Source organism: Microtus ochrogaster, chromosome 10 (genome assembly GCF_000317375.1).
Source record: "Microtus ochrogaster isolate Prairie Vole_2 chromosome 10, MicOch1.0, whole genome shotgun sequence".
In the NCBI taxonomy this organism is placed as follows: Eukaryota; Metazoa; Chordata; class Mammalia; order Rodentia; family Cricetidae; genus Microtus; species Microtus ochrogaster.
Genome location: NC_022016.1, coordinates 84350685 through 84365159, shown reverse-complemented (window position 1 = coordinate 84365159; position 14475 = coordinate 84350685). Strand labels below are relative to the sequence as shown.

General features: G+C 50.8%; 1 protein-coding gene and 1 pseudogene across 1 annotated transcript; both read left to right on the top strand.

Moving 5' to 3' along the window:
• Nucleotides 1–4712: 4712 nt before the first annotated feature.
• On the top strand, nucleotides 4713–7919 carry Srm (spermidine synthase). Its single transcript, XM_005353717.2, has 8 exons — nucleotides 4713–4955; nucleotides 5243–5363; nucleotides 5660–5752; nucleotides 6619–6772; nucleotides 7029–7112; nucleotides 7192–7337; nucleotides 7421–7543; nucleotides 7627–7919. Exons 1-8 carry the CDS (start codon nucleotides 4789–4791, stop codon nucleotides 7645–7647), a joined length of 909 nt encoding a protein of 302 aa, XP_005353774.1. The 5' UTR covers nucleotides 4713–4788; the 3' UTR covers nucleotides 7648–7919.
• Nucleotides 7920–9317: 1398 nt separating this feature from the next.
• Nucleotides 9318–9922, top strand: LOC101986944 (annotated as a pseudogene).
• Nucleotides 9923–14475: the final 4553 nt, after the last annotated feature.

The following is a 14475-nucleotide window of genomic DNA, read 5'->3' as shown; positions in this document are numbered from 1 at the left end:
AAAAAAAAAAAAAAAAAAGATATTTGACTTATATCTCTGTAGAGAAAAGCAAAGCAAACATTTGGGAAGACTTATGCAATTTTATCCTGTTGGAAATGTGTTGGATCATTAGGCTGGTTTACTCCTTTTCTTAGGACATTTTCTCTGCAGGGTTTGTCCTTTTTCTTCAGGTGTCTCATTTGTCCAGTGGTCTTCAGATCCCTTAGTTGGGTCTTTATTCTCCTGGAAAGATAAAAACAAAACCTTGCCCCAGCCCTAACTTTGAAGAGTTTCCCTTTTTGGCAGGTTATATCAAATCAAATGAAACAGATTTGCCAGTCTTATAAGTTACTTTAGATTGAATGGCCACATTGTTTGATGAACTATAGCCCCTTCTAATCAAGAGGTCTCTCTTGTTTGAATCTCATCTTTATCAATTTTGGTGGTTTCTATAGCTTATCTTCTCCTGTGGAAATAAAAGCAAAACCTCTTCCCCAATGTAACACTTAACTGTTTTCCATTCTGAGTTCAGCACATTCTTAAAGTATACAGGGTAATTTAGCTCAGCAGGTTTTTTCCTACCATCCAGTGTCTCTCCACAGCTGCTGTTCCTTTTTCATAGCATTTTGAACATTTAAAGTTAATAAATTTTTTTAATATGTATTTATTATGTATACAATATTCTGTCTGTGTGTGCCTGCAGGCTAGAAGAGGGCACCAGACCTCATTACAGATGGTTGTGAGCCACCATGTGGTTGCTGGGAATTGAACTCAGGACCTTTGGAAGTGCAGGCAATGCTCTTAACCACTGAGCCATCTCTCCAGCCCTAAAGTTAATAAATTTTGAGCAGTCTATCTCTGGGGGTTTTTATTACCCCTTTCTGTTTATAAAGCCTATCCTTTAGAGTTTGATAGATGTTTCTATAACTGCTTGTCCTGTAGAATGTGTGGTGTACCTGTAATAGCTTCTATTTTCCTTTACTAGAGACATGCTGGAGCACTGTCAGTCTTAATTTGTACAGGTAACTTCTAATAAATGTGGAGTTACAGAATCAGCCTATTCAGAATTCAAAGCAGTTGCCCATTGAAATCCTGAATCTATGGTATGATGTACATATTTTAATTTTCTAAACTCTACCAAATAAAACATCCATTTACCAAATTACATTTCTTTGAGTACCCTGAGGCTTACTTCCTGCAGGTAGTGGTGTTTGGTTATACAAAGAACAGGTAGGACATCCCCTTATAATTTCTTTGGCTTGTTGTCAAGTGATAGGAAAAAAAACTCTTTCTTCAAACCCTTGCTATTAACTTGGTGTTTCTTATGACACTCAGAGGCTTCTAGCACATTTCCTACTAATGATTGATCAATTTCATCATTACCTTGGGCTAGAGATCCTGGTAGACTCCTTTGCCCAGTTAGCTCAGTCAGGACAGACTAAAGCTATAGAGAAACCCTGTCTTGAAAAACTAAAAAGAAAGAAAAGAAATTCATTGGGACTGCCAGCCCACAAATGACAGTCCCTGCTGCTGTCCTGGAACTCACTCCATAGACCAGACTGACCTCGAACTCACAGAGATCCACCTGCCTCTGCCTCCCAAGTGCTGGGATGAAAGTTAAGTTGCCACCACTGCCCAGCTTCTTATTAATTATGAAAGTTCAATCGGAAAGAAATTCAACCAATTGCTTAGGCTTCTTTCTAAATAAACTAATTTGTATTAAACTATGATCTGTCCTATGGTGTTACTTCTCTTCCATCTTGCATCTCCCATTTCCCTTCTGTGTCTCCTGGTATCTCCTCCCTTCTTCCCAGCATATACTCTCTGTCCCCAGATGTCCTGCTGAACCTCTTCCTAGCCATTGGCCGCTCAGCTTTTTGTTCCGTCAATCACAGCAATACATTTTCACACACTGTACAGACATCCCAGAACAGTGAGCGTTGAAGAGCAAGGAGCACATAATCTGCTAACCCATGGCAGTCTAACTACAGTGGTGGGCACTTTCCATAGACTGAGGGCAGGGGATGCTCAGGAGGGCACTGGGCTGTGCCAGTAAGTGGAAAAGAAGAAGCAGGCCTGGTAGCTGTAATTTTAGCCCTCAAGAGGAGGAGGCAGGGAGATCATGAGGTCTTGGACATAAGAAAACCCTGAAGAAGAGGCAGGAACTAATGTGGAGGAACATGCCCACTGGTTGCTCCTCATGGCTTGCTCAGCCTACTTTCTTTCTTAGACACCCAGGGCCACCTGCCCAGGGTGGGGACCACCCACAGTGGGCTGGGCCCTTTCTTGGCAATCGTCAATAAAGAAAATATCCCGCAGGCCAATCTGGTGGTAGAGTACTCTTGACTAAGGTTCCCCCTTATCAGATGTCTCCAGCTGTGTCAACTAGATAGCTAGCCAGCACAGGCAATAAATTTTTAAATTTTTCCTTTCTGGGACAAAAGGTGGGCGTGGGGAGGGAGCCCTGGCAGATTGGAAAACAGCTGTAGTTCAGGCCGCTGAAGCCGAGGCCCATGGGGGTGATCACTTGAACAGACCTAGGATGACCAAGTTGGAGGAAAGCAGGAGGTATAGACCCTGACATGCTGAAGACGGACCTAGTCGGGGCACGGGAAGGCCCTTTGCTCACAGGTGCCTCTCAACCGCCAAATAAGCTCTGCTCACATTCAACCACGGCGGCGTTTACCAGCTAAACCCATGCTCTGCCCCCATTCAGCCGCAGCATTTACTGGCTAAACCCAGTGCTTCGAAAGACTCGCCGAAGCTGTGTGGAATGGCACATGTGTTTAACCCCAGCACTCAGGATGGAGAAGCTGACCGATCTCTTGATCCAGCCAGTCTCCACAGTGACATACTCCATGTGGCAGCCCCATGGCCAGCCACTATTCATTGACAGGCTCACCTTGCCACTGCCTCAGCCTGCCTTCTCTCCCTTTGTCCACAAGCACCTGGGAGAGGCGTGGCTGAGGCTTGTGTTCTGTTTTCTGCCTGGCATCTGATTTTCAGTATCACTTTTTATGTGGGCTGGGTAGTGAGAATAAAAGCAGAACCACAGCTTTTCCTCTTGGTCACCAGCTGGCTGGCGCTTCTTGGTCGCTGTGCTTTCAGGGAGGATTTTGTTTGTTTGTTTTTTTGGGTTTGTTTTGTTTTTTTGAGACAGGGTTTCTCTGTAGCTTTGGAGCCTGTCCTGGAACTTGCTCCATAGACCAGGCTGGCCTTGAACTCGCAGAGGTAGCCTGCTTCTGCCTCCCAAGTGCTGGGATTAAAAGTGTGTTGCCACCACCACCGGCTTCAGGGAGGTTTTTGTTTGCAGGTCTTTATTTACTTTATGTTTTTGTTTTGGGGGAGGGGGGACAAGGTCTCCTATGGATCTCTGGTTTTCCTCTATAGATAGTTCCAAGAGATTCAAGCCTCTGACTCTTCGGTGTTAGTATTAAAGATGTATGCCACGATGCCTGGCTTTACTTGCAGTTTTTTCAGTACCTCCGTCTTCCTAAACCTGAAAGGCACATGCCTGGAGGGTACATGCTGGACCCTTGTTCCCAGGGGAGGGATGGACCAGACCCAGCTCAGCCTGTCATCAGGGGCTGGCATCTCCAGGAACCGTCCCTACCCCTGTGGCAATCTGAATTCTGGCTCAGAGCTCCTGGCAAGTGAACAGCCAGTTATAGCCCAGAGGCCGAGCTGCCATGCACTCTACCAAGTACAGGACACTCTACCAAGTACAGGCTATCCCAGTCAAGCCTGTAAAACTGGACACACTATCTCCCTCCATCTGAGCCACTATCACTATGATCCTTTACTTGGATGCGGTGGCAACTTTCTAGGACTGCCTTCCTCGCTCCTCCATTTAGGAGCTTGAAGTCAGCAACGAGGGAGGGGGGAGGGGGACAGATTTGAGGCTGCAGCCCCCCAGCAACAGCAGCCCGTGCGCTTCAGCCAGTGCGTTGTTATGACAAGGGAGCACGCTCCCGCTCCAGGTGGAGGCCGCTAATGTCAGTCAAGACCCATCCCTGACACCGTGTCAGGAATTGCTTATTCCGGGTTCATCCTCCTTCCTTGGCATTCAAATTGTGTATGGAGCAATTAGCATTTAATATTTGGTAATTAGCATGCTTAATGTGATTCTGATAAGTTCCTTGACATTTTCATAAAAACAGCACGTTCCCTCCCACCCCTCAAGGAGCAAGACTCAGTTTGTCAAAAAGAAAAAAATGCGCGCCAGTCTTTTTTCGTTCTGAATATGAATGTGCAGGGCCTCTTCCTGGGATCTGCGGGTAAATTTAGAAACTCTTCGGGAAAGAGCCCCATTCTTATTCCGCAGCTACCCGCTCCTGGCTCTCAATTCAAAGCAAAGGAGCCAAACGGCGCGACAACCCTCTCATGTAAATAAAAATACTTTAGGGGCCTGGACTAAACTCAGGATCTCAAACCCAGTGAGCTGCCAAGGATGAGGCCCCGGCCCTTGAACCCCTGCGCCGGCGCCGCCCGCCCCGGAACCCTCCCGCCGCCGGGGCCCCTCGGCCCCACGTGGCCCGGCAGCCGGCCGCACTACCCTGCTGCTGCTGACGGACAGCTCGCCCTAGCCAATCACCGCTGGCTGCGGCCCGGCGGCCAATGAGCACCCATGAAGCTGCGGTCCAGCCCACGCCGCCATTGGATGGCCAGGGCTCCGCCCCTCAACGCAGGCCCCGCCCCCGGGCGGGTTAGGTTGTGGCGCGGGCGGCGGGCAGAGCTGGTCCCGTTGTGCTGCGGCTCCGCGCGGCCTGCAGTCCCGGGCCCGCGACGCGCGCCGCCCGCCCGCCCGCCATGGATCCCGGCCCCGACAGCACAGCCGCGCCCGGCCCCGCCGCCATCCGCGAGGGCTGGTTCCGAGAGACCTGCAGCTTGTGGCCTGGCCAGGCCTTGTCGCTGCAGGTGGAGCAGCTGCTGCACCACCGGCGCTCGCGGTACCAAGACATCCTCGTCTTCCGCAGGTACCGACCGCCGCGCGCCGGGACAGCTGTCAGAAGTTCTGCGCTAGGCCCGGCTCCCTCGCCCTAAGCCCGCGTCCCGGCCCCGCGTCCACGTGTCACTCCCAGGACACGTCAGCCGAGGGGACCCCGAGGCCCACCCAGCCCCCACTCGTGGCCGGCCTGCCACGTGTCACCCCGACGGCCCACACCGGGACCCCGTGGCGGCCACGGTGCGCACCCAGGGCGGGCTGGGACCCGTTCTCCCCGTGCCCCTGGACCCACATCCCCGACTGTCACTCTGCCCGCAGTAAAACCTACGGCAACGTGCTGGTTCTGGATGGCGTCATCCAGTGTACCGAGAGGGACGAGTTCTCCTACCAGGAGATGATCGCCAACCTGCCACTCTGCAGCCACCCCAACCCGCGGAAGGTACCGCATCCCCCCTGGTTCGGCCCCTAGCTCAGGGTCCCAAAACAGGTCTGGCACTAGGTGTGGGGCCAGATGCCACCCAGATGGTTGTTAGAAATTGTCAGTCCGGATGAGTGGAGCCCCTAGGGGGGTTGTTCTCTTGAGAAGCCCCTAGGGGAAACCCGGGCTTCCAAGACAGAAGGGTTCTCTGGAAGGTAGAAAATGAGTCAGAGATCTGTAGCTGGGAGGCGCATTGACAGTTCCAGGTTCTGTGGGAGTGGACCTGCTCAGGCCTGACTTGTCCTTCCTCCACCCAGGTACTGATCATCGGGGGTGGAGATGGGGGCGTCCTACGGGAAGTGGTGAAGCACCCGTCTGTGGAGTCTGTGGTCCAGTGTGAGATCGATGAGGTTGGTGCTGTAGGACAGGCCTGAGTTCCCAGGGTCAGCTCTGTCCCTTCCTGACTCTGCACCCTATGGCTCAATGTTCCTGTTTCCTCAGTCTGAAAAGATGATTCAGTAGGAAAACCAGGTAAAGCCTGGCACACATTGCACTGTGGATGTTAATTCTGTGTGTTCAGAGCTGGTCTCTGCCTTAAGGCCCTGGCAGGGCCAGGGACATTGCCAGCAACTAAGGCATCTACCCTTTATTTTATGCCCAGTGTGGTTTTAGTGAGCACTGCACTGAGCGTTGCCCAAGGTTCTTGGATGATGGGCAGGTGAGTCCTGAGCGTGCAGCTGATCTTCTGGACTGGAGGAAACATCGCAGTGACCTGATAAGGCTAGCTAGGGATAGAAGGAGGGTCCTGGCCATCAGGAATTCTGTAGCCACACATACCTAGATCCCAGCACTTAGGGGATGGAAGCAAGATCCGAAGTTCGAGGCCAGCCTGAGTTACATGAGACTCTGTCTCAAAAATATTAAAGGGTCTCCCAGGCGGTGGTGGTGCACGCCTTTAATCCCAGCATTTGGGAGGCATAGGCTACTGGATCTCTGAGTTCAAGGTCTACAGAGCTGTTACACAGAAAAACTCTGTCTCAAAAAACCTAATAAAGGGTCAAGAAAGCCCTGCTCTGTACACGGGACACTCGGTCTACACGATGGTGAGTTCCGGGTGAGAACCAGTCAGCCCCTGAATAGCTGAAGTTCCAGAGTCCCTCCCATTTTACAGATCTGTGGGAACTGGGGTTCCGAAAGGGAAGGGCTTGTCCAAGGAGACTCAACCAGGGGTCTCTAACCTCAGACCCAGCACAGTCCCTCCTGTCCCCCTCCCCAGGATGTCATTGAAGTCTCTAAGAAGTTTCTGCCGGGTATGGCCATCGGTTATTCTAGCTCTAAGCTGACCCTCCACGTGGGTGATGGCTTTGAGTTCATGAAACAGAACCAAGATGCCTTCGACGTCATCATCACCGACTCCTCGGACCCCATGGGTGAGCCAGGGCAAGTCCCATACCCGCAACAGCCCCCCAGCCAGAGCTGTGTTCTCCCTTGCCACCAGAGACGGAGACCTGAAGAGAGTGGGGTGGGGTGTGATGTGGAAGGGGGTTAAATGCAGGGTCCCCCAGGTGGAAGCAGTAGGCTCCACAATCCCCAAACTTTGGTCCAACACCATCTCTGCCGCTGAGCAACCATGTGGCTGGGTCATGGAGGTCTCAGCCAGGTTAGCCGAGGTCTCTGCCCCTCTAGGCCCCGCTGAGAGCCTCTTCAAGGAGTCCTATTACCAGCTCATGAAGACAGCACTCAAGGAAGATGGCATCCTTTGCTGCCAGGGTGAGCATGGGCACAGTGGGATACACGATTGGGCCATCTGTTCTCTCTGTGGTAAGGCTGACCCACAACTCCCCCACAGGTGAGTGCCAGTGGCTGCACCTAGACCTCATCAAGGAGATGAGGCACTTCTGCAAATCTCTCTTCCCTGTGGTGGGCTATGCCTACTGCACCATCCCCACCTACCCAAGCGGCCAGATTGGTTTCATGCTATGTAGCAAAAACCCGGTGAGCTGGGGGTCACCTGCAAGGTAGGGTGTGGGTGGATGCTGAGAGCCCCTTCTTGATACCCTTTGGTCCCTGGTCCCCAGAGCACCAACTTCCGGGAGCCTGTGCAGCAGCTGACACAGGCCCAGGTGGAGCAGATGCAGCTGAAATACTATAACACGGAGATGCACCGCGCAGCCTTTGTGCTGCCCGAGTTCACCCGCAAGGTAAGTGGCCTGCCAGTTTCCCTGCTGTGACTCCTCGTCCTGCACATCTTAGACATCTTCCTGACGCCCTCTTGTCCCACCAGGCCCTGAATGACATAAGCTGAACCTAGGTGCCACTGCAATACCACCCGCGACCTCAATCGGACTGGACCAAGGAGCTTCCAAGATGTCTAGGGCCCCGCCAGCCCTGAATGAGACTCCCAGTGACTCTTACCGACCAACCAAGTGTTACAGGCCCCAGAATGCTGCCTGGCCTGCCCTGCTGGGTGGACTCAGTCTTTGTCTCTGTGGCGTTTGGCCCCAAGCCTAAACCAGCTCTGTACAGCACCGTCTATGCCCTCTGTCACCTAACAAAAAATGTGTATTTATAATAACTCAGTCATGACCTTTTCTGGTCCCACCAGTAGTACTGATGAATGTGGGAGTCCTGTGGTCTCTGGGGACCCAGCAGTCACAAGCCCAGCCCCTTGGCTAATCAAGCACCCACCAAGGTGTTAGAGAACCTGCTCTAAGGCCCAGTAGTGTTGGGTAGAGGATCCAGATAGTGAAATCTGGGGGCTCTAACTTTTGGACTGCCCCGGAGTGTTCAGAATGTGGGCATCTTGCAGAATTGAGGCAGGGTACACCCTGGCACTAGAGGCAATCCCAGAAGGGACTGGCGAGGACCTGGAACATGTTTAATCACATCTGCTTACCCCCATAATGCTTTTTCTGTGGATCAAAACCGGAGTTCAAATCCGCCTCCTAAGTTTCAAAGGCACGCTGTTCTCTCTCCAAGGTGCTGAACTTGATTCTCGGCCTCACCACATCCTCTCACCAGAACCAGGGCTCTGGTCTCTGGAGAGAGGAGCCAGGTACAGGAATGACCCAGAAAGCTCACTAGAGCAGGAGTTAACCATGCCCCGCTGTAGCCAAGGGAGAGGGGAGCTTGTGAGAAGATGATAGGCTGGCAGGGGCACCACCGCTGTTGCTCCGCTATTGAAGTGACACGACAGACTCCCAAACTTGAGCGTCACCGAGTGCCCTGTGTTAACAGGAGTGATTCTGGACTGTGGGGACCCAGGGTCTGGCACACTCAGACCATGTGCCGTTGAGCTGATTGGCCTCACTGTTCTGGCCTCAGCCTAACTGCTTAGGTGCCCTTCCCAAAGCTCTTGTGTCTGCCCAGCCAAGTAGAGGGCAGAATTGCTCTGCTGTGGGCTTGACACCAGGGAGCAGGAAGTCAGTCTCTGAGTACCAAATACTGGGTGGCATCTCCAGCTCAGACCAAGCTCTTGGGTTCCCAAAGAGCCACATCCATCAGCTCTGTGAACTGAGTGTCTTCTCCGGCACAGCTTGTTCCTGCTGAGCCTTCCTTGCAGCCGCGGAGAGGCCTGGAGTCTGAGCCACAGAATGCTCAGACTGGCTTGTGCTGGGGAACAGGAAATCTTTGGTTTTTCAAGACAGGGTTTCTGTATCCCTGGCTGTCCTAGAACTCTTTCTAGACCAGGCGAGCCTTGAACTCAGATCCTCCTGCCTTTGCTTCCCAAGAACTGAGATTAAAAGGCTTGTGCCACCACACCCAGATGGAAATTTTGCCTAGAGTTTTAAAATTGTAAATTAGCCATGTCCTGGTTTAAGAATTCCAATAGTCGGCCACGCCTTTAATCCCACCACTCGGGAGGCAGGGGCAGGCGGATCTCTGAGTTCGAGGCCAGCCTGGTCTACAGAGCAAGTGCCTGGACAGGCTCCAAAGCTACTGAGAAACCCTGTCTCAAAAGAATTCCAGGGCGAGATGGCTTCAAGGTTACTTCGCTGAGTGGGAGCTCTGGCGGCTCAGGCCCTGAGGGCCCGCAGGCCCCATGGCGCGCGGTTGCAACGTGGCTTCTAGAGGTGGTGGTGGTCCTACTGATGAGGAACAGGCTACAGGGCTGGAGAGGGAGATCATGATAGCCTCAGAGAAGGGACTGGATCCATACAATATGCTACCTCCAAAGGCTGCAGGCACCAAGGAAGATCCTAATTTAGTCCCGTCCATCACCAACAAGCGGGTAGTGGGCTGCATCTGTGAAGAGAACAACTGTACTGTCATCTGGTTTTGGCTGCACAGAGGCGAGACTCAGCGGTGCCCAAGCTGTGGAACCCATTACAAGCTGGTGCCCCACCAACTGGCCCACTGAGCCCTGCGTTAACTTTTCAGAATGTGATGGAAAATTTCCCTCCAATAAACTAGCCGTTGTATTGGCTCCTCCCATAAAAAAAAAATTCCAATAGTCCCCTGGGCTGCTCAGAAAAACAGTGACCCCCAAGTTGATATCTGGGAAGTCATCTCACTTCCTGCTTATTTTATAGCTTTTGGTCATTGTCCCTAATTACAGTCACAGGTACTAAAGCCTTTGGAATTCCTTTTTTTTTTTTGGTTTTTTTTTGGTTTTTTTTTCGAGACAGGGTTTCTCTGTGGCTTTGGAGCCTGTCCTGGGAAGAAGAGGGAGCCGGATCTCATTACAGCATTACAGATGGTTGTGAGCCATCATATGGTTGCTGGGAATTGAACTCAGGACCTCTGGAAGAGCAGGCAGTGCTCTTAGCTGCTGAGCCATCTCTCCAGCCCTGGAATTTCTTGATGGGAGTATTATGTCATTTGTAATGGGTTCCTTTGACACCTGACTTTGCTAGTGAGGTGATTTGGGTGGGACACAGCCTTGCACCCTGGTTATCAGGTAAGTAGTGCAAGACTTGTTCTGGCCTCCAAGAGTCGAAGTTGCTAAAGCCTGGGAATGGCTAGAGGGACCTAGGTTGTGTGCCAGCTTTAATCCCAGCACTCAGGAGGCAGAGACAGGCATATCTCCAAGTTCGAATTCATCCACATCTACAAAGTGAGTTCCAGGACGGCCAGGGCCACACAGAGAAACCCTGTCTCAAGAAAAAAGTCACGGGTAGAGATGACAAGTCACTCTATGGAACTGCTGTCCAAAATGAAGTTAGTATTGTAAACTGCCTCCCCAGATCTGCCGCCAGCACACGTGTTGGGCAGGCTAATGTGGGAACGACCCTTTGTACCTGTAGACGATCGGTTATTTCTTAAATAACAAATCCACGTAACTCCTGGACTTGGTCATGTCTACCATCATTGATTAGTTGCTTTTCTCCAAGGATTGGGGTAAAACACTTGCCTGGCATGAGCAAGGCCCTGGCTTCCATCCCAGCACTGTGAAGACAAAGATTTAACTCCCTCCTTCCCTTCTGCCTGCCTGCTCACCTTGGTAGGCTGGCTTTCATGTAGAACATGCTTACAGCTGGGACAGGAAGTAGCCCACTGTGGTATCTCCTGCCAAGTGAGTTCCCTAGGATGTTGATTGGTTAATCTTGTTTGTTTTTTTTCCCATGGTTTTTAAATTTTTATTTCCAAAGCAGGGTTTCTCTATGTAGCCCTGACTGTCCTGGAACTCTGTAGATCAGGCTGGTCTCAAATTCAGAGTTCCACCTGCCTCTGCCTCCTGACTGTTGGGATTAAAGGTGTGCACCACCAACTGGCATGCTTTGTTGTTTTAAATGCTCTATCCCGATATGTACTCCAAGCTGGCATAGAATTTAGGATCCTCCTGCTTCAGCCTCCTGAGTGCGGGCATCACAGTCATGGCTGCCATGAGACAGCTGGAGGTGAGGTCAGACAACTTCCTCCAGTGAGCAGCACAGACATCAAAGCACTCAGGTTCACCCAGTACCAAGCACTCTGTCCCAGTGCAGAAATGACAGTCACAGAATCCCAGGGGGAGAAGTCCTCTGTGCCTGGGTCCCTGTGGAACAGTCTGGTTGCGTTTTTTCTGTCTCTACTTCCTTTTCTCTGGTTTTACATCCTATAAACGTCATAGACCCTGGGCTGACACCCCATGCATGGGGCAGGGAGGGGGTTTAAGCTGGAGCTCAGAGACCCAATCTAGGTTGGGTTTGAGACCAGCTCCAAGCTTCAAGGGAGACACATCCTCCCAACATCCTCTCTGAGACCAAGAGCATGGATCACCAGCTCTGGCCTTCCTGTCCCACAGAGCTGTGTTCTTCCCTCATTGTTGGGAGGGCAGAGGCCCAGAGACTGAGCTTAAACTCCCTGGGCCTTACAAATCTTGACTTCTATATTCTGGTTTAGAAGGGAGATAAGCTGGGCAGTGGTGGTGCACACCTTTAATGTCAGCACTCAAGGTGGCAGAAGATGAAGATCTCTCCAAGTTTGAGGCCAGCCTGGTCTACAGAGTGAGTTCCAGAATAGCTAGGGCTAAATAGAGAAACCCTGTCTCAAAAAAAAAAAAAAAAAGATAAACTATCCCCCCTCTCAGCAGTCACGGATGGGAAGATAAAGGAAAATAGTGAATTACTGGGACCAGTATAAAAGAAAGAAGTACCAGTAAGGGATGAGGTCAGGGAACATGGCATATGGGAAGAGATTAAAAAAAAGAAGAGGTGGGGGAGAGACAAGAAAATAAGGAAGGGGGAGGCCATCAAGCCAGTTCCTCAGGCACAGCTCTGCCCATGGCTGCTCCCCCACATCACATTAAGGCTACTCACACATCCCTTCTGCATCCTGCTGACACATCTGCCAGATGTGGCTGAGGTTGCCAACAAGAGCAGCTGTCCCCCGACGTGCCCAGCTACAAAATGAGGACCTGGAGATGGCAGAAAGGGGACAGAAGAGAAGTGGCCGAAAGGACAGCAGTGCTGTGAAGTAAACACGGTCGTGGGATCCTCTGCCTGGGCCTCAGTCTTGCTGTTCACAGAAGAGGCTGGACGACCTGGGGACCTGGGCCAGCAGAAGTCAGGGCTGTAATGTGTCTGCAGTCACTAGTCCTGCCCCTGGATCTTGTCCTAGGGAGACGAGGTGTGACTCTCCCTCCTTGGGGTTGGTTGGTCCCTCTGGTTTTCTGAGGCGGGTCGTAGCCAACTCAGACCATCTCAAGTGCAACCAAGTTGAATGTGAACTTTGGCTTAGACCAGCTCTCTTGGCGATAACTTTCCTAAAAAATGTGTGGAAATATTAAAGTAGTTATGTTCAAGATCTTGCTGAGTCCTGAGGTCCGCAGACCAGAGCAGAAAGACATGTGCTCCCCCTGGGAGACAGAGAGGAGACAGCGGCAGCCCTGGGTTCAAACCTGCTGCACCATCTCTCATTTCTATGATGTGAGTGCCCTGACAGCTCCTATCCTCAGTCTTCACAACTGTAAAGTGGGCAGAATGTGAAGATGAACTTGGCTACAGAATCAAATTCCCTGAATCTGACTCCTTGGTTTTTCCACTTGGTGACCTGAAACCACTAGTTACTCCTCCTCTGAAAATAGATGAACAAGAAAGTTCACTTCCTGGGGGCGGGGCTTGGGTGAAAGCATATGTATACAGGGCCTGGCACCCAATCCATGGCAGCCATTGGTTAGGGTGGTCATGACAGATATGGTTGGCAGCTTTCTCATTGCCTAATAGACATATGACCTGATAAAGCTCGGGTTTGTCACCCAGCCCTCTACTCCAGCTCTGCGCCCTACCACTGTGTTTTGGTGTAGAGAGCTCTGCGCCATGCCCACATGGCAGAAGGAGAGAGGCAGTTCTGGCGAGCTATCCTGACTTTCATGCTTATTTATGCACACACACAATGAATGATAAAGACAAAGGTAGTTTAAATGATTTGGTGGAGCTGGGAGGTGGTGGCGCACACCTTTAATTCCAGCACTTGAGAAGCAGAGGCAGGCAGATGTTTATGAGTTTGAGGCCAGCCTGGTCTACAGAGCAAGTTCCAAGATAGGCAGGGCTACATAGAGAAACACTGTATCGAAATCAAGAAAAAGAAGGAAAAAAAAAAAAAAGAAAAAGAAAAACAAATGAACTTCAGAGGTTTCGCAGGAAACATTCTTACTGTGGTTGTCTGAAGACACTCCTAGAGACACAAACTTGCAGAGGCCTCGACCTTACCCAGAACTTCACACATCTGCAGCAGCTGCCTGCTTAGATCCTCGTCACTCTTGTTATTAGTCATTGTGGCCAGGACTATTGTTTTAAAATATCCGATGCCAGCATCTTTATCTGTAAAACTTCTTGCTCAAGCTTTGTGACTACGCCCATAATTTATGATGGCGTGAGCATTGCCACGGCAATGCTCTGCTCTTCCCAAATAAACATTAAATAGCAGAATTCCTTAGATGATCTCTCTCCGGCCTTTTTTTAATTCACTGGGTGCCGAGGAGCACAGCCGGGGCTAAGCATGCGCTGTGCTGCTGAACTGCCACCACTGACTGTCTTTGATTTTGGACTTGAGGCAATAAAGAAAGGATTTTTATATTAGAGTCAATTCAGTGTCCTCCTGCCTCAGCCTCCTGGTGCTAAAACGTGTGGCTATGTGTCCTATTATATGAACCAGTTACTCCAGGATTGTGGGGTAAACTTCAAACATGAAGAACACACACATATACATATACACAAAATTATGACTTAAATATAAAATGTCCCACACACAGCGGGGTTGGAGACATGGCTCATTCATTAAGAGTACTTGCTGCTATTGCAGAGGACCCAGGTTCAATTTCCTGCACCCACATAACTTACAACCAACCAATCTGTAACTCCAGTTCCAGGGGATCTGATGCCCTCTTCTGGCCTCTGAGGGTACCAGGTGCACACAGCAAGCTCATACGGTTAAATATATATATATATATATGAAAAGAAAAGGTCCAGACAGGCTCCTGTGTTGGATAATAGGCCCCGCAGCTGACAGGCTGTTTTTGAAGGCTCCAAAACCTTAGGAGGCAGGTTCTGGTTGAGGAAGTAACAGACCTTGCCTCATAGAAGAGAACAGAGTGAGCCTAAAATGGTGATGAAGTGGAAGGTTTGAATACAAAATAGGGCTTGTCCATTTCACTCTTACCGTGAGCAACATGGCTAAGTCTGCTTATAGAGCCTCAAGGATCCTATCTTTG